This window comes from Molossus molossus, unplaced genomic scaffold, assembly GCF_014108415.1.
Source record: "Molossus molossus isolate mMolMol1 unplaced genomic scaffold, mMolMol1.p scaffold_m16_p_13, whole genome shotgun sequence".
Classification (NCBI taxonomy): Eukaryota; Metazoa; Chordata; class Mammalia; order Chiroptera; family Molossidae; genus Molossus; species Molossus molossus.
In genome coordinates this window covers 89,237,927-89,256,770 of record NW_023425348.1, presented here as the reverse complement: position 1 = coordinate 89,256,770, position 18,844 = coordinate 89,237,927, and the positions used below count along the sequence as shown (strand labels likewise).

The 18,844-nt window shown below is 44.4% G+C and overlaps 2 protein-coding genes across 3 annotated transcripts; one reads left to right on the top strand and one right to left on the bottom strand.

Moving 5' to 3' along the window:
• The first annotated feature begins 1,907 nt into the window (after nucleotides 1-1,907).
• ZBTB3 (zinc finger and BTB domain containing 3) lies at nucleotides 1,908-4,172 on the top strand. 2 transcript variants are annotated; one of them, XM_036258998.1, is made up of 2 exons: nucleotides 1,908-2,019; nucleotides 2,363-4,172. In XM_036258998.1, the coding sequence occupies exon 2, from the start codon at nucleotides 2,412-2,414 to the stop codon at nucleotides 3,960-3,962; it is 1,551 nt and encodes a 516-aa protein (XP_036114891.1). In that variant the 5' UTR covers nucleotides 1,908-2,019; nucleotides 2,363-2,411; the 3' UTR covers nucleotides 3,963-4,172. The 2 variants fall into 2 exon arrangements, with proteins under 2 accessions (XP_036114891.1, XP_036114893.1); XM_036259000.1 differs by having other exon boundaries at nucleotides 1,908-2,085.
• A 7,170-nt stretch (nucleotides 4,173-11,342) lies between these two features.
• Nucleotides 11,343-18,551, bottom strand: TTC9C (tetratricopeptide repeat domain 9C). The gene is made up of 4 exons (XM_036258915.1): nucleotides 18,513-18,551; nucleotides 17,961-18,253; nucleotides 12,833-13,015; nucleotides 11,343-11,674 (listed from the first exon to the last, which is right to left on the bottom strand). Exons 2-4 carry the CDS (start codon nucleotides 18,196-18,198, stop codon nucleotides 11,580-11,582), a joined length of 516 nt encoding a protein of 171 aa, XP_036114808.1. The 5' UTR covers nucleotides 18,199-18,253; nucleotides 18,513-18,551; the 3' UTR covers nucleotides 11,343-11,579.
• Nucleotides 18,552-18,844: the final 293 nt, after the last annotated feature.

The following is an 18,844-nucleotide window of genomic DNA, read 5'->3' as shown; positions in this document are numbered from 1 at the left end:
GAACATGATTATCATAATAAACCTATTATTATCTCTTTGAGCTCCCCAGGCATGGGTTTGCCATGATAAACTCTCCCCAAGCCCTAATTCCTTTGCTTCCAAAGCTTCAGGAGCAGAGACAAGCTAGAACACAAAGACAAAACAGCAGTGGAGCCCTGATCAGTTTGGTTCAATGGTTAGCGTGTCGGCCCATGGACCAAAGAGTCACCGGCTTGGTTCCAGTCAAGGGCATGTACCACGGTTGCAGTTCTGTTCCTGGCACTGGTGGGCGTTGTGCAGGAGGCAACCAATTGATGTATCTCTCTCACATTGATGTTTCTCTCTCTCTCACACACTCTATCTGAAGATAAATGGAAAAAATATCCTTGGGTGAGGATTAAAAAAATTTTTTTTCCTTTATTGATTTTAGAGAGAGAATAAGTGAGAGGGAGAGAGAGTTAGAAACATCGATGAAAGAGTACATCGATTGGTCGCCTCCTGCATGCCCCTCACTGGGGATTGGGTCCACAACCCGGCCCTGTGTCCTGACGGGAATTGAACCTGCGAATGCTTGGTGCATGATGGGTCAATGCTCAACCACTGAGCCATACCAGCTGGACTTGGGTGAGGATTTTTTTTTTAAAAGAAAGAAATAGCAATGAAGAACAATCAGCTGGATTGAGATTTGGAGTACAAAGAACGTTTATTGGAGGTGCTAGTGTGGGTGAAGGGGTGAGTAGTGGGTTAACATTGAATTAATTCTCTGGTAACCCTGTCAACACATTGCTTTGGTCAGAGAAGAGGCAGGTATCACTAACTCCCAACTTACAGCCCTTTCCTTTGATGGGACCCTCAAAGATTTCTTCAAAAGTAGCCATGCTCTGCCCTGGCCGGTTTGGCTCGGCGGTTAGAGTGTCGGCCCTCGGTTCAGAGAGACCCGGGTTCGGTTCCCGCTAAGGGCATGTACTTCTGTTGCAGTTTGTCCCCGGCCCTGGTTGGTCGTAGCCATGCTCTTTATTCTCCTATCCTGGGGTATTTCAGGGCCTTGAGCTCACCTATTCCCTTCCTATCAGCACTTGCCCAGTATGCTCCAGACAGACACTTATGTCTTCATCGCTGACTATAGCGTTCAGGCTAAGGACTACCACAGCATTCACGTAGCTGCTGGTTCTCTGACACCACCATTACTGACTCAGAAGCCAGAACCATCAGATTGAGGGAGCGAAGCTGTTGGGAACCTTGGAATTTTTTTTCCCTTTGATTTTAGAGAGAGAGGAAGGGAGATGTAGGGAGACAGAAACATCCATGAGAGATGGATTGGCCGCCCCCTGGGCATCGGACCCACAACCTGGGCATGTGTCCTGATCTAGAATTGAACTGGAGACCTCTTGGTGCATGGGTCCACGCTCAGCCCCTGAGCCACACAGGCCGGCGGAACTTTGGAATTTTTGAGGGTGTAAGGAACCTTCAAGAGACCAGAGGTGTAGCTATTGCCTATGGTTACGGGAGAACCGGGTCTAAAACCCGGCCCTCCTGAACTAGGTTGTTGGTTCTCTTTCTCCCGGTCACCCTGCAACTGACGCAACACAATACTCTGCATAGTGGAGGGCCCCGCGCCCCATTGCCGCCGGGAGGTCGATCCGCTGGGCTCCTTAGAGCGAGATTCCCGCTTCAGGTAGTTGGAAAAGCTCAGCCAATCCAGAGGCCTATGAAGCAATGAAGGCGGGACAAAGACGAAAAGTTTAGGGCAGGAACACCAGCCAATCCGGTGCCTAGCTGCCTGAGCGACGGCCATCAGCACCCATTTGGAAACGCCGCTCAGACAGGGAGGATGGCTAGTGGACAGTGAACCAATCCGTGACAAGGGAAGGCAAGCTTGAGCCCGTAGCATCTGAGAAGGTGGGAAGGGGCGGAGTTCGTCCAGTGGCTGCTCGGTGGTGGGTGCGGGATCAGCTTTCTCTGCTAGCTCCCATCCTAGGACTTCTTAGCCCCTGGAATGCGAGAGAGAGGCTCAGGGAGTTCCCGGAGTGGGGCGTAGAGGTATCACCCGGGAAGGCCTGGGAGCGAAAGAGACTTCTAGTTGGAGGAACTGCTGGAAGCCACCGGGTGGGCATCGAGGAAGGGGAGGCTGGTTAGGGGAGGGACTTCCGGGGCGGGGTTTTAACTAACTGGGTGGGGCCTGCTGCTAAGGTTAAGTCGAGGGGGGCGGAGCTAAAAGAAGACCACTGGGTGTGACCTAAGAGAAAAGGATAGTAATTTACGTGAGCGTCTTGGGGTCAGGACAGTGTTGCCAGAGGTTTGGGGGTGGGAGGTGATAGCTGAGGGCTGACGTTAAGGTTTCTGGGGAGGTTACCAGCCCTAACTCACTGTCCTCTCTTCCCAGGGAACCACTGGTGGGGACTTTTCTAAGGGCTTTCCCTTCGTGAGGTGCTATGGAGTTCCCAGAACACAGCCAACAGCTGCTGCAGAGCCTCCGAGAGCAGCGGTCCCAGGGTTTTCTTTGTGACTGCACCGTGATGGTGGGTAGCACCCAATTCTTGGCCCATCGGGCTGTGCTGGCCTCCTGCAGCCCATTCTTCCAGCTTTTCTACAAAGAACGGGAACTGGACAAGAGGGATCTGGTGTGTATCCACAATGAGATTGTCACGGCCCCAGCCTTTGGGCTGCTTCTGGACTTTATGTATGCTGGCAAGCTGGTACTGAGGGGGGATACCCCTGTGGAAGATGTGCTGGCAGCTGCCAGCTACTTGCACATGAATGACATTGTCAAGGTGTGTAAGCGTCGGCTGCAAGCTCGGGCCCTGGCAGAGGCAGACAGTACCAAGAAGGAGGAGGAAACCAGCTCACAGCCCCCTAATTTGGAGTTTTTGTCCAACACTTCCCGTGGCCCTCAGCCCACCTTGGCATCTGCTGAAACACCAGGCCATTGGGGCAAAGGGGAATGGAAAGGCCCTGCTGCTCCATCACCTACTGTGTGTCCTCCAGATGAGCCATCACTGCCTGGAGGGGCTGACACTACACAGCCTGGCGTGGAGGTTGACTCACTGCATCTGCAGGCACCTCCACCAGTGGCTGATGTCTCCCTTGCCAGCCCCAGTAGCTCCACAGAGACCATTCCTGCAAACTACTTCTCTTCTGGCCTCCCAACAGTTTCAGTGGAGCCACTGGCTCCCCTTGAGGTTGGTTCTGAGAGTCTGAGGGTGGTGGAACCAAGGGGTACTGGAGGACCATTGCAAGGCTTCTATCCCCCAGCTTCGGCTGCAGCCCCAGTCCCAGCTCCAGTTCCATCCCAGGCTCCAACCCCAGCAGAAGCTGAGCTGGTCCAGGTGAAAGTTGAAGCTATTGTGATTTCTGATGAGGAGCCTGATGTGTCAGAGGAACAGCCTCAGGGGCCTGAGGGACTCTTCCCACCTGGAGGGACAATGTATGGTGGACAGCCCCCCCAGCCAGAGGCTTTTGAGGAGCCAAGGGCAGCAGGATTGGAAGAAGTGGGCCCAAGTGACCACTTTCTGCCCCCAGATTCTCACCTACCCTACCATTTGCTGCCAGGTCCAGGGCAGTATCATCGAGGATTGGTGACCTCACCCCTGCCTGCACCCCCCACCCTGCATGAGCCACTTTACCTGCCTTCTGAATATGAAGCAGCTCCAGGAAGCTTTGGTGTTTTTAATGAGGATGTTCCCACTTGCAAGACATGTGGGAAGACCTTCTCATGCTCTTACACACTAAGGCGACACGCCACAGTGCACACACGTGAGCGACCCTATGAGTGCCGCTACTGCCTGCGCAGCTATACGCAGTCAGGGGACCTGTACCGCCACATCCGCAAGGCTCACAATGAGGACCTGGCCAAACGCAGCAAACCGGATCCAGAGGCTGGCCCCCTCCTAGGAGTGCAGCCTCTCCCTGGCTCTCCTACAGCAGACAGACAGAACTCTGGTGGAGGGCCACCCAAAGATTTTGCACTGGGCCCCAAAAACTAACATCTGGGGGAGTACAGAAGGTTGGAAGCATCTCATTTTCCCTGCTGGGTGACAGAATGGATTCTGCCCAGACTGAAGGTTCCTCCCATCCTTTTCTTTATCTAGCCAATTAGCAGGACCTTAAGAGGCAGAGCATCTAGACAGCTCCTCTCCAAGGGCACTGGGAATTTTCCTGGGGTGTAATCACTTCTCACTCTTTGTTCTGGACCATAAAGCTAGCAGTGAAAGTATCTTATTGAACTGGTGTTGGCTGGTTTCTTCCACAAACGTGCATGATTCCTTTCTCTTCCATATCTTTCCTCTAGATCTTTTAAAAATATGACATCTGTACTTGGGTTGGGGGTGGGGATCAGGTTGCTTATGAGGAAAGAAGTGAGATAGGCAGAGGGTAATGTAGACTTAGGAAAAGTATACAAATTAGGAAATCTTACATAATTATGGTTTATTGTTGTAGTGAGCTCCTCTGGACTGGGCTGTATTAGGGACTTTATATAAATACTCATTTAACCCTCTTAACCTGGACAACTTTATGAGGTATTATCCCCCTTTCCCACTGACAAGGAAACTTGAAATTCAAAAATCAAAGTTAACTTGTTCAAGGTCATTGAGCAAATTAAGAGGCAAGCCAGATTTCGACCCATGGCTTGTGACTTAGAATACCATGCTCATTATTCTGGTTTAAAACATTGTTGAAAATCGTTCACTGAGAACTATGAGTTGTTATCTTTCAGACCTTTTAACTTGTTGACTTTGTGCCCTTACTCCTTTACCTCTGTTTTCCACATAGACCTTTGGTTGGCTGTTTCAACAACAGATATTGTGTTGATGACTTTAAATTTTTGCCTACATCTCCTAAATTATGAACTAAGATCTCTGAAAATGAGAAATGGAGAGGCAGAAAGCACTAAGCCCTGTGGTATAGATTTGGGGGGGGGGGGGAGGTTGAGGGCTTTTGGTGTGGAAATGATGGGTGCTTGGGAAAACTAAAGCAAGACACTTCAGATGAGTGAATCATACTTAAGTGTGATGACAGCCCAACTGGTGTGGCTCAGTAGTTGAGTGTTGACCCATGCACCAAGAGGTCGCTGGTTCAATTCCCGGTCAGGTTGTGGGCCCGATGCCCAGAGGGGAGCATGCAGGAGGTGGTCAGTCAATGTTCTCTCTCTTCGATGTTTCTATCTCTCCCTCTCCCTTCTTCTCTCTCTAAAATCAATAAAGAAAAAAAATTTTTAAGTGTGATGATAGCCTAGGTAGGAGAAATTACATATCTGCGGTCACACAGATGTTTCTTGACAGTAGAGATAGAGAAATGGGAGTTTTGGGTGTTGATGTAGGATCAGGGGAAAGAGTTCTAGAAATGTAAGAGAAGTGTTTGCTCCTGTCTAATGAAGAGTGCTGCTGTAGATATATAACAAAAAAAAAGAGTGCTGCTGTAGGATGGACTAGAGGGTGCCCTGCAAACCCTTCTCTCCAGCATATGAGCAACTTAGTGCTAAAAAAGCAGAAAGGAAAATTTAGAAGGTGCAAATTGAGTAAATTTTATGAATTTCTTTTCTGTTTTTGGATTTGTCTATCATAATCAGCACTGTGAACTCTTACTAGCAAGCTCCTCATCTGGGGCATCACAGGAAACAAAAGTTGATGCTTAACACGTTCATGGCTGAAAGAGTGAATTCTACAGCTTTCACTTTCCTTGTGTTGGAATAACCTTTTAGTTTATCTTTCAAAAGTCTAGTTTTATTTATGCTAATACACCACTGCCTTAACTCCTTGGTGAAACAAAGCAAGATACACATATATACATAAAAGAGCTATTCTAGCTGAGTGGGCACCTCTTCCAAAGTCTTTCCCAGAGTAAATCAAAATGCCTACAAAGAATCACTTGCTTTCATTTATTTATTTATTTTATTTTTTATCCTCACCTGAGGATATTTTTTTGCATTTATCTTCAGATAGCGCAGGAGGGAGAGTGGAAGGAAGAGAGAGAGAGAAACATCGACCTCAGACCTATCGAGTGGTTGCAACCCCATCCGGGGTCAGGGACAAACTGCAACTGAGGTACATACCCTCAGCGGGAATTGAACTCAGGACTCCCTGGTCTGTGGGTTGATGCTCTAACCTCTGAGCACAACCCTCCAGGGCAAGAATCACTTTTTTTAAATGAGTGTCAGGTTCGATTCTGGTTAAGGGCACATACCTTGGTTCTGGTTTGTCCCTGGCCCTGGTCGGGTCGTGTGGGAGACAACCAGTCAATGTGTCTCTCTCACATGGATGTTTTTCTTTTTCTCCCTCCCTCCCACTATGTCTGAAGATAAATGGAAGAATATCCTCAGGCGAGGATTAAAAAATAATAATAAAAAATTAAAAGGGCGAATGTTATGGTATGTGAAATATATATGAAAAAGAAATCTGCCGTGGCTGGTTTGGCTCAGCAGTTAGAGCATCAGCCTGTGGTCCGGAGAGACCCGGGTTCGGTTGCCACTAAGGGCACGTACCTCGGTTGCAGTTTGTCCCCGACCCTGGTTGGGTTGTGCGGATGGCAGCCACTTGATGTGTCCCTTTCTCGTCAATGTTTTTCTCTCTCTCTCCCTCCCACTCTATCTGAACAAAAAATGGAAAAATTTCCTCGGATGAGGTTTAAAAAAAAAAAAAATCGGTTGCCTTAGAACAGGAGTTCCTACATGCAAGATATAATAAATGTGTGTACATGTGTCTATAATGTATATAATTTCTCTAGATGGTCTGGAGAACACACTAACCAATTTTACTGTTCTCAGCCGCCTTAATACATAACTAAGGAGAATCTGTTACTTGGTGAAATTCTCCAGAAGAGCAAGCATTTGCTTTCAGTTCCCAGCATAAGATGCATTTCTTTCAATCCTCACCCGAGGATACTTTTCCATTTATCTTCAAATAGAGTGGGAGGGAGAGAGAGAGACATTGATGTACGAGAGACATACACCACCCCGACCAGGGCTGGGGACCAAACTGCAACCGAGGTATGTACCCTTGACCGGAATAAAACCTGTGACTCTTTGGTGCTCAGGCCAACGCTCATTCCACAAAGCCACACCGGCCAGAGCCAATGTTATATTTGTTTTAGATGTGAGATGCATTTTACTTTGGCAGTGGCAGTTAGGAATTTTCAAGATGTTTAAAGCAGCAGCCAACACAATTAAGGCCACAGTTGCCTCACTTTATCTGCTAGATTCTAGGAACAGTTTATGTCAGTCTGTGGAGGTGTGCTCAAGAGAATAATCTTTACTTTTTACTCCTTCTGATGGTCCATCTCACCCATGGATTTAAGGAGCCACAGGTCAGTTAATCTAATCTCTAGTCCAGAACTGATCCTCCTTTTGGCAGTTGTTACACCTGTTTGAGAGATAACTCACTGTCCCCAAAGGAAACCTATTGTTGGAGAGCTCTAATTGTTGGTAACACTTCCTTCTACTGCACCCAAATCAACCTCCTTCTTTGGCGGGGACAGGCCAGGCCCCAACCTATTAAGTGTTTCACTCTGAGTTGTTTGCTTTTGAGCTATAAACTGACTTTGTTTTCAGACAACCACTCTTTTCTCTCCAGCTTTAAAGATTTCTAGTTTAGGATTTCCTTTCTTGTTCTAATTGGCAATTTTTTTAAGTGTGTCTTCACTAAGTGTTAATGCCTCTTCAATCGCTAGGCATTTGGTGAATCTCAGCTTCACAAAACTCACCAATTTAGCCCTTCTCACGTTAGATATTTTTGTTGTTAATCCTACCCAAGGATATTTTTTCATTGATTTTTTAGATACAGTAGAAGGGAGGGAGGGAGGGAGGGAGGGAGGGAGGGAGGGAGGCACACCGATTGGCTGCCTCCTACACATGTCCAGACCAGAGCTGGGGATCAACCTGCAACTCAGGTACATGCAACCCAGGTATGTGCCCTTGATCTGGAATCAAACCCTCGACCTTTCTGTCCTCGGGCCGATGCTCTAACGGCTGAGCCAAACCAGCCAGAGCTCACACTGGATTTCTTTTTTTTTATCCTCACCTGAGGACATTCTTTTTTTTTGCATTTATCTTCAGATAGAAGGGAGAGAGATTTTGATTTTAATTTTTCCAAAGCTGATGTTTACAAGGATGGTTTTTCAATATATACTAATACTTTTTATTGTAAAATACATTTTTTATTTACCTATTTTTGAAAAATCATATGATGTGCTTTAAAGCTCCTTCCCAATTTTATCAGTAAGCAATTTCAGTATACACTTCTAAATCTTGAAAAAAAAAGACCAAATGCATTATCATGTGCAACAAAATTGACAATAATTCTTGTTCAAATTTCCCTGATTACCTCATAAACTTTTGTTTTTTTTCCAATTAGAAGCCAAATTCCAAGGTTTTTAGAGACACTGCCAGGAACTGGGAAGTAACCAATATATACATATTTTTTTCTATTATTTCAGTCTCACAAACTTTTAGTTTTTTTTCCCAAATCAGAATCCAAAGTAGAGTCATATTCATTTGGCTGACGTCTCTTAAGACTTTTACTCTATAGGTTCCCCTTTTTCCTTGCAATTTACTATTGAAAAAATTGAGTTACTCATCTTATGGTTTCACAGTCTGGAGTTTGCTATTTACATCCCCACGGTATAATCGAACATGTTCCTCTGTTCAAAGTTTCCTTTAAAAATACATATTTAGTCCGGCCGGTGTGGCTCAGTGGTTGAGCACTGACCCATGCACCAATAGGTCACTGGTTCGGTTCCTGGTGAGGACAAATACCCAGGTTGTAGGCCCGATCCCCAGTGGCGGACATGGAGGAGGCGGCCAATCGATGTTCTCTCTCATCAATGTTTCTATCTCCCTCCCTTTCCCTTCCTCGCTCTCTAAAATCAATAAATAAAATAAATAAAAATTAAAAAATACATATTTAAATAACATTTAAATAGTAGTATGGGTAGCATGTATAGGTAGTATAGTGGTTTTGGCAAAACTGTAAAAGGGATGGGTGGGTATGGGTTTGGAAAACACTGTTCTAAGCTGTCTCCTACATGCCAAATTATAAACCATATCCTCCCTGAAAGCTTTCTCTTCCATAAAACCCTGAAGTCCTGTGTGGAAACCTTTAAGGACTGAAGGTGAGCAGCCTCCCCCTCCACAAACTTCTAAGTAGAGATTTTGGTACCCACTGGATAATTCCTTCAAGATGTGGGCTTCCCCGATCTCCTCCAGACCCAAACAGACTGACTACCTTTGTCCACCTTCCCGTTCATTAACATCTCCATTAGGAGTTGTCCTGGGAAATAAAGACTGGAATGTGAGCCTGAATGTTTTGTCTCTTAGCGGCGCTGATAAAAAGATGAGTACAATAAATTTCTGAAATTCATTTTTAAATATGTTTTATTTTTTCCTCATTGATGCAGAAGATAGCTCACTGTAACATTAAGTCTTAAAGAAAAAAAAAACCAAAAAACACACAAAATAAAATCAGAAAGTAAAAACAGCCCAAAACAAAGAAAACATGCAACCATGAAAAAATTTTGTCAACAATCTAGACAGAAATTTAAGAGGCTTGGAAAAGGAATAAAATAATTCTACTTCAGTTAGTTCGCTTCTTGGAATTCATTAAGATTATTTGGTAGAAAAACTTTTTGTTGTAAGCTGATGGCTGCATCATTTAAGGGTAGGGGGAGACACAAAGAGGAGCCCAGTTCAGTGGGAGATGGGGCATTACTGATAAAGGGAGAAGAACTTATGTACATTTGGCAAGACTAAAGTTTTTCTTTCTGCAGTCTGTCTATGGTTACATGATGACTAATGACATCCTTATCATTATCAGCTCCACTCATAAAGGTAGAGGCAGTGCTATATGGTCTCATCTGCTCTGTAAACTCATATATTGTAGACATTATTCACGAGTGGAAGGCCAAAGGAGCTCCTGGTTGATGGAGCCGCCTACTGAGCCATGCATGACTGCATCAGATCGGCAGCCTGCACTCATGCCCAACAAAGCTTCCAGAAAGTTTTAAAACAGTGCAAAAGGCACTAAGAAAGGAGAACCCTTCCTCAATGTTTCCATCTTCTGTAGGGGAACTGAACTCTGGCAAAATACAAGGTGACAGGTAAAAAACAGATTTATGTTTTTATCCTGCTCTTTTATGATACTGTTTCTAGAACCCTTAGTAGTCTGTCTTTTCTAAGTGTTTAAGAAAAACAAACATACTATGGATATGCACTTATTAAAAACTAACCTGTTGCCTGGCTGGTGTGACTCAGTGGTTGAGCGTCGACCCATGCACCAAGAGGTCGCCGGTTCAATTCTTGGTCAGGGCACATGCCCAGGTTGTGGGCCCAGTCCCCAATGGGGGGCATGTAGGAGGCACCCAATCGATGTTCTCTCTCACTGATGTTTCTTTCTCTCTCTCCCTCTCCCTTCCTCTCTCTCTAAACAATAAAGAAATAAAAACGAAACTGTTTAGTTGCGTGTTTTTGTAGCACAACAGCCAAAGGGTTATTAAATAAATACTTAAATGCTCGACTCCAGAGATCTTAAAATAGAAAAGTTTAATGAAAACTTAAGTAAGTCTACTATATTAATGATCTGAATATAAACAACAGCAACAACTAGAAATTATCAAAACAATAGGAACTAGATACTTTTGTAGGGGAAAAAGAATCTGAATGTATGTGGGATATTAAGAATAAAGAAGTAAAATAATCAAACATGGTTAATTTCAAACCCTTCATTTTAAGACATGTGGGTCCACTTTATAATTGTCTAGTTTCACAAAAGAAATAGATTGCCCAGTTTGTGGCCTGTGTAACTTTGGGTTTGAGGAAACAAAGGAAGAAACTTTCTGTCTATCATTATTTCATCCTCTGCTAGCCTTCTCCTTTGTATATGAATACATCTAACAATGTCTATCATTAAAATCCACATCACAGAGCCCTGGCCAGTTTGGCTCAGCAGTTAGAGCATTAGCCCGTGGACCAGTAAGTTGCCGGTTGGATTCCGGTAAAGGGTATATACCTCGGTTGCGGTTTGTCCCAGGCCCTGGTCGGGTCGTGCAGGAGGCAACCAGTACATGTGTCTCTCACATCGATGTTTCTGTCTCTCTCTCTCTCTCTCTCTCCCCCGTTCCCACTCTGTCTGTTGATAAATAAAAAAATATCCTTGAATGAGGATTTTAAAAAAAGAAAAAAAAAATCTATGGAGTCCAGCTGGTGTGGCTCAGTGGTTGAGCGTTGATCCATGCACCAAGAGGTCACCAGTTCGATTCCCAGTTAGGGCACATGCCCAGGTTGTGGGTCCGATCCCCAGTGGGGGGCATGCAGGAGGCGGCCAATTGATGTTCTCTTTCAACAATGTTTCTATCTCTCTCTCCCTCTCCCTTCCTCTCTCTCTAAAATCAAAAAAGAAAAAAAAATAGTAAAAATAAAAGCTATACAAATACACAGATGGACAGATAAAAATGAGGAGACGGTATAGTTAAGGGTTTGTGCAGAACTAGAAACAAGACAGAACTCCACCTGGGTCAGAGGTATGGGGTTAATTTCTCATGTGAGGCTCAGGTTTCACTTGACGGGTCTTTAATGGTTCACCTAAGTTCGAGTGGAGAAGCATCATTCTTCACTGTTAACCAAACATGCCCAGGTAGAGCTGCTTCTCTTTCCGATGGTAGCTACTGAGTTCCGACTGTGTTAGCTGGAGGTACCGCCGGACATTGGCATCTTAGAAGAGGGCGAGGAAGACAATTAGAGACAGTTAGACTATAATCTCACCTCGGGACAGGAGATTTTTAACGTATTTCCATCTTAAAAAATCATTCTAAGATATGAATATATCACAACTATTCCATGCAACAGTAAATCTCATTAATATTTAGGATTTTTGAAAAAACTCTGTACAGGTCTGGACTGGTTGCTAATTTTATAATAAAAGAGAGTTTGAAGAAATAGTTATTGTCATAGCAAAGTCGCTAAAGATACTATACCCGAATGGCAGTTAATCTATGATCTTGGAGGTAAGCAACATGAATAAGGAGCTCATATTTTATATCTTTATTAATTCACAGTGGCTTTTTCATTCAGTTAGTGAGACTTTACTGTATTGTTATAATGTTTGGGGGCTCTCTACTTCTAGTATCGAGAAGTTGCCCTAAGCCAGAATGCAAAAAGGAAGACAATTTTCAGTGCTGAACTACCAACACAGGAATGAGTCCACCATCCCCATGTGGGGCATCTGCTTCACAATATCCCTTTTACCTTGGAAACAAAGTACCAAGTCTCAGAGTCTCTTTTGGTAGGCCTTTTTCAAGGTCATAACTGAGGTTGGCTGAGCTAAAGAATAAACTAATTAAGCAAAAGCCAGACCCCAGCTGGAGAAATGAGAATTATTAAGTGTATTCATTGGATCCTATTCCAATCACCCATCTAGGAACTGAAACTTGAAAAACAATGCTTTAAAATCTCTTCCACTGCCCTGGCCGGTTTGGCTCAGTGGTTGGAGCGTCAGCCTGTGGACCAGAGAGTCCCAGGTTCAGTTCCCGCTAGGGGCACATACCTAAATAAATAAAATAAAATAAAATAAAATAAAATCTCTTCCACTGAGGGGAGGAGGAGGGATTATACGTGTGTGCCATTTAAGCACAAAGATTTCTGGAGGATATACAATTTTGCTTTCCTGTGGAGACAAGAATATAAGAGTAAAAGGCCTGTTCATTGTCTACTTTTATACTTTTTGAATTTTGAACCAAATGAATATATTATATTTATTCAAAAAATTCAGTGAGTTAAAAAAGTAAAGCAAAACAAAATCCCCTTCCACACCTACCCCTTTAACGGGACAATTTTCTTTGTCCTTCCCACTTCAACCACCTCCTCTCTCACCTTTTGGCTGCCTATTGACAGCAGCCAGGAGGTAGTGCCGAGCTTGGTCATAATCCTGCAGGTGGAAAAAGGCCACTCCGGCCCGATACAAGGCCTTGGCATTATCAGGCTGTCGTTCCAGGACTTTCTGACTGTATTCTTTTACTCGTTCATAGTTTACTGGTTCCATCTGAAGGAGACAGGCTAATGAGGGCCAAATGAAAGAAACAGAGAAGAGGGAAGAGAGCCTTATTACACTAAATTCCACTGGCCAACTCAAGGCAGCACCAAACACAGAATGCTATCAACATTCACTTATCCAACAAATAAATGCAAGTGTATGCCATGTGCCAGACCTTCTTCTAGGCACGGGATGCAACAGTGAATTAAAAGCTTTATATACCTTCAATCTACTCCAATATCTGCCAAATGCCTACTATGAACCTAATGTTGGATTAGGCCCAGCTATAAAACTGATAAGAATATACTTTAAAATTTATTTATTTTTTCCTCACCCAAGGACATTTTTCCATTTTTGTTGTTGTTGTTGTTCAGAAAGAGTGGGAGGGAGAGAGAGAGAGAGAGAAACATCGACGTGAAAGGGACACATCGAGTGGTTGCCTCCCGCACGCCCCAACCAGGGCCGGGGACAAACTGCAACTGAGGTACATGCCCTTATGGGGAACTGAACCCGGGTCTTTCTAGACCACAGGCCGACACTCTAACTGCTGAGCCAAACCGGCCAGGGCTCACTACAAATCTTGTACTGCAGCTTTGGTAACAACCATGGTTGCCATTAATTATGTGAAGCAATTAATGTAAGCACTGTACTGTGTTACTACCTCAATTTAATGGATGAAGAAATCAAAGCTCAGAGAGGTGAAGTAACTTGTCCAAGATCCCCCAGCTTCTACGTGGAATAAGAAATCTGAACCAAGGATTCTCTAACTCCAAAATCATCATCATTCTCAGTATATTATTTCACTAATCCCTTGGATGACTGAATGGCACCTCAAAATACAAATCTGTTTAGGAGGCAAAGATCAGGTCAATCTTCTGCCGTTTTATAGTTAAGAGGGGAAATATTTCCCTATTTCATAATTGTGGGAATTAAATATAGTATTATTACATCACAGTCTAAAAAGAACTGAGAATCAGGGCTGATGAGAACATTAAAGGGCTGATGTTCGCATTCCTTCTAAAACATCCCCACCAAGTGGTCATATGGTTTGTGCTAAGATATTTCCCCAGATTCCTGGTCAATAAACCCATCACTATAGCTTCATTCATTCATTTGACAACCAGTTAGGAAGCACTGACCATGTGCTAGGCAGAGCTAGGAACCCAGGATAAGAGGAACAAGACAAACATCTTAATGAGTAAACAGAGTTTGCATCCTAGTCCCCAAGTAGTAGGAATATACAATAAACAAATAAATGACTTTTTAAAAGTGCTTTGAGCCCTGGCTGGTTTGGCTCAGCGGTTGGAGCGTCGGCCTGTGGACCAGTGTGTCTCGGGTTCGGTTCCCGTTAGGGGCACGTACCAAAAAAAAAAAAAAAGTGCTTTGAGTAAAATAAAACTGTCCTAAGATAGAGTCAATGAAGTCAGAGTGCAGCTTGGGTGCTGAAGGCCTAAAAAAGTGACTTTTGAGCCAAGATCTGAATGACAAAGGTCATTCAAGGCACAGAGCTTTCTAACCTGAGAGAACAGATCCCACAGAGCTGGAAGGTGGAAATGTGCTTTATGAATTCAGTCATGGAGGAGCCAGATCAGGCCCAGCCCGACAGGAATCAGGCCCAGCCTGGGTAAAGGTCAGAATTTGGATTTCCCCCCAAGTATAATGAGATGCCATTGGAGGGTTTTAAGTAGTGACATGTAAAATGGGGATAATTATAACTGCCTTGCAGAATTTTTGCGGAATAAGAGATATTGTAAATAAACTGCTCAATGTGTCATAAGGTGTCAATAAGTGAAAACTGTTAATTTAGTGAGTCTTTTTTTTTTTATTTTCCGTTATTGATATTAGAGAGAGAGGGAGGGAGAAGGAGAGAGAGATAGAAACATCGACTGGCCACCTCCTGCATGTCCCCCACTGGGGATCGGGCCCACAGCCTGGGTATGTGCCCTGACCAGGAATCGAACTAGTGACCTCCTCGTGCCTGGGTCGACGCTCAACCACTGAGCCACACCGGCCGGGCAATTTAGTGAGTCTTTGTGGAGCATCTACCAAGCACCCACAAGTAGAGACTTTACAGATGGCTGAGCCATAGTCTCTGCCTTCAAGTCCACCCGGAGATAAGATATTTACAGGTACCCATGTATACAACCTCTCATTTCCTTAATTTCTAGTCAATTCCCTAACATGTATCTTATTTTCTAACAGGACTTCAAAATATAAATCTGTTTAGGAGACAATGTTGAGGCCAATCTTCTGCCTTTTTATAATTAAACAGGGAAATGTGCAGCCCTGGCCAATTTAGCTCAGTGGTTAGAGTGTCAGCCTGTGGACCAAAGAGTCATGGGTTCAATTTTGGTCAAGGGCATGTACCTGGGTTGTGGTTTGGTCCCAGGCCCTGGAGGGGGTTGTGCGGGAGGCAACCAATCAATGTTTCTTTCTATCTCTCCCTCCCACTCTGTCTGAAAATAAATGAAAAAATGTCCTTGGGTGAGGATTGAAAAAAAAAAAAGGGAAATGTGCAGAGTTCTGCCATAAGAACTTAAGTTGTGGAGTTAAGAATGATTAAGGTTTGCCCTGGCCAGTTTGGCTCAGCGGTTAGAGCGTCAGCCTGCGGTCCGCAGAGACCCGGGTTCGGTTCCCGCTAAGGGCACGTACTTCGGTTGCAGTTTGTCCCCGGCCCTGGTTGGTCGTGCGGGTGGCAGCCACTCGATGTGTCCCTTCACATCGATGTTTCTCTCTCTCTCTCCCTTCCTCTCGCTCCCTCCCACTCTATCTGTACAAAAAATGGAAAAATGTCCTCGGGTGAGGATAAAAAAAAAAAAGAATGATTAAGGTTTAATTTTAGCTCCACCACTTACTAGCTGTTTGACTGTTTTCTTAAATTTACCTCAAAGAATTATGACTCTTAACTAGGTTCATATCTGTAAAGGTCTTAAACAGTGTCTGCCCAGGGCATTTAATAAATGTCACCTCCCTTATCACTCTTTAAAAGTGAACACTCCTGCCCTGGCTGGTTTGGCTCAGCAGTTAGAGCATCAGCCTGCGGTCCGGAGAGACCCAGGTTCGGTTCCCACTAAGGGCACGTACCTTGGTTGCAGTTTGTCCCCAGCCCTGGTTGGGTCGTGTGGGTGGCAACCACTCAATGTGTCCCTTTCACATCGATGTTTCTCTCTCTCTTTCTCTCTCCCTCCCACTCTATCTGAACAAAATATCGAAAAATGTCCTCAGGTGAGGATAAAAAAAAAAGTGAACACTCCCATGCCTGTGCACTCATTATCCCCATTTTCTGCTTTATTTTATTTTATCCTCACCTGAGGACATTTTTTCCATTTTTTTGTTCAGGTAGAGTGGGAGGGAGAGAGAGGAAGAGAGAGAGAGAGAGCGAAACATCGATGTGAAAGGGACACATCGAGTGGCTGCCACCCGCACGACCAACCAGGGCTGGGGACAAACTGTAACCGAGGTACCTGCCCTTAGCGGGAACTGAACCTGGGTCTTTCGGGACAGCAGGCTGATGCGCTAACCGTTGAGCCAAACCGGCCAGGACTGCTTTATTTCTTTCCCATAGTACTTACCACTTCCTAAATATTATATTTGTTACCTTTTTTGTTAATTGTCCATCTCCCTTATTTGAATATATGTTCCATGAGAGCCGGGATCCTCAGCACACAATAAATATTTGTTGAATTGAAACATTAACTAACATAGTTAGTATTTTTGTGACTTGAGTCCAAGAGTACCACTAGACATGCACTGTAAAAAAGCTAGATTTTCACCAAACCATAACTGACGAGTATTGTCGTTTTTTTTTTAATCACTTTTAAACAACCATTATAAAATGTAAAAACTACTCCTAATAATTTCTGTAGTCTCAGCTTGGACTGGTACAATGTTTTAATATACTTCAAAATAATTTAATTAGCTCCATAGTTAGTATGCCTGCCATAGAACAGACCTAAGAAGTCTCCTTTCTTTTAGCAGATTAATCATAGTGATACTAACTCTTAACACCCATCTCTTCACCCAATGCCATCTGGAAATGGAAGATACTAATTATCCAAGTTACTATCCAGCTGATTTATAGGTAGGAGGAAAATGAAGGAAAGCTATCCAAAGCATCTAATATGAATGACTTACACCAGCTGAAGCAAGCACTTTCCTTCTTGTATTTTAAATATTAAAGAAACAATGTAAACTCAGTATTTTTTCCATTGCGTGCAAAATTCCCTAAACCCACCAGCATCACCTAGGAGTCTGTTAGAAAATGCAAATAAAGCCCGGCAGGTGTGGCTTAGTGGTTAAGCGTTGACTTAGGTACCAAGAGGTCACCAGTTTGATTCCCAGTCAGGGCACATGCCCATGTTGTGGGCCAAACCCCCAGTGGGGGGCCATGTAGGAGGCAGCTGGTGGATGTTCTTCCTCATGGATGTTTCTCTCTCTCTCTCCCTCTCCCTTCCTCTCTCAAAATAAATAAAGAAAAAAAAAAAAAAAGAAAATGCAAACAAATAGTAGGAACCACGTCAGAGCCATTAAATTTATATCTCTGGGGGTGGGGCTCAGGAGTTTTGTTTAACAAACTCTCCAGGTTAAGTTTGAGAACTACCGTTCTACAGAAACTCAAGTAGAGCCAAATAAATTGGAAATGTATTTCTCTTTTAAAAAACTTGATAAAGGATTTTCAATTTTTTATTGAATTTAGAGAGAGATCAAGGGAGGCGGGATGTATTTGTTGTTCCACTTATTTATGCATTAATTGGTTGATTCTTACTGGTGCCCTGACAGGATCAAACCTGCAACCTTGGCTTATCAGGCCAACATTAACCAACTGAACTACCCAGCCAGGGGAAATATATTTCAAATCATGGCAGAATAACTAGACGACAGCAGAAAAGTCCGTTAGTGTTTTTCCTAATGTTCAGAATTTCGTGTACCTGCCTGGATAATCCACCCACCCTTGTTCCATGTTCTTACCAGCTAGATTGTTGTAGCAGTCTGTCTGGGTGGTGTGCAGTATGTTTTCTTGTTCAGGTGTGAGAGCCGGGCCCTGAGGTCCTAGATCAGGTATCGGGGAGGGCAGACTTGGATCCAGACCCCGTAGCTGAAGCAGAGCTCGATGGTACCTCCTCACAGCATCTCTGTACTTCCCTTCCCGGTAACTCTGGTTCCCTTTCTCCTTGTACAGCTGAGCCTCCTGCAGGCGCTTTTCCATAATTCTGTCGCCCAGTGGTCTTCCGGAACTGGGAAGTGAAAGAGCAACTGAAGCTCTGGGGTGGGAGCAAAATGACTGATTTTGGTAGGCAATTTCAGGCAGGAAATTACCCTTCTCCAGGAGGCCCTCCAGGCAATGAGCTTTGCTTGTTTCTACTACAACCCCTTCCTTTCTTCTCTGCAGTATTTTTCAATCTCTACTAGTGCAGGAAACTAATCAGTGAGAGGATGTGGGAATAGTAAAGTCAGAGATCAAGCGATTTTTCTAAAGAGGGATTCTTAAGTGAGGAGACCCCGAAAACGCAAAGGACTCACTAAGGAATTGTGGCAGGTGTGCGAACGCCGGCGGAATTTGCTTCCTCCTTTCCTTTGGACACACCTCCCTGACCTGGAAGTGGAAGAAAGTAGGCGGGGATAATTGCTAAGAGAAGTTTAAAGTGCTTGCCCCTATCTCAGCTTTTTATTCGCACGTATTGGAGAAGCATTCGTTGACGTCTGTGCCAGGAGCTGGGAAACAAAGGGATTGTGCACCACAACCCAAAGGCATCGCAGAGCAGCTCAGCTGCAAGTCCTTCAAGTCCCGCGGCCAGCCCCTTGCCCTCTGCCAATGCTCAAGCCCGGAAGTCTCCCTCTGGGTTTCAGATTAC

Bases quoted from the DNA above. Each gene is read 5' to 3' on its own strand.
- ZBTB3 (XM_036258998.1), top strand. From the start codon at position 2,412: ATGGAGTTCCCAGAACACAGCCAACAGCTGCTGCAGAGCCTCCGAGAG.
- TTC9C (XM_036258915.1), bottom strand. From the start codon at position 18,198: ATGGAAAAGCGCCTGCAGGAGGCTCAGCTGTACAAGGAGAAAGGGAAC. The intron at 13,016-17,960 runs GTAAGAACATGG...GGCCCTCATTAG, and splicing joins CTGCTACAACAATCTAGCTG to CCTGTCTCCTTCAGATGGAA. The intron at 11,675-12,832 runs GTGAGAGAGGAG...CCCTCTTCTAAG, and splicing joins TGTCAATAGGCAGCCAAAAG to ATGCCAATGTCCGGCGGTAC.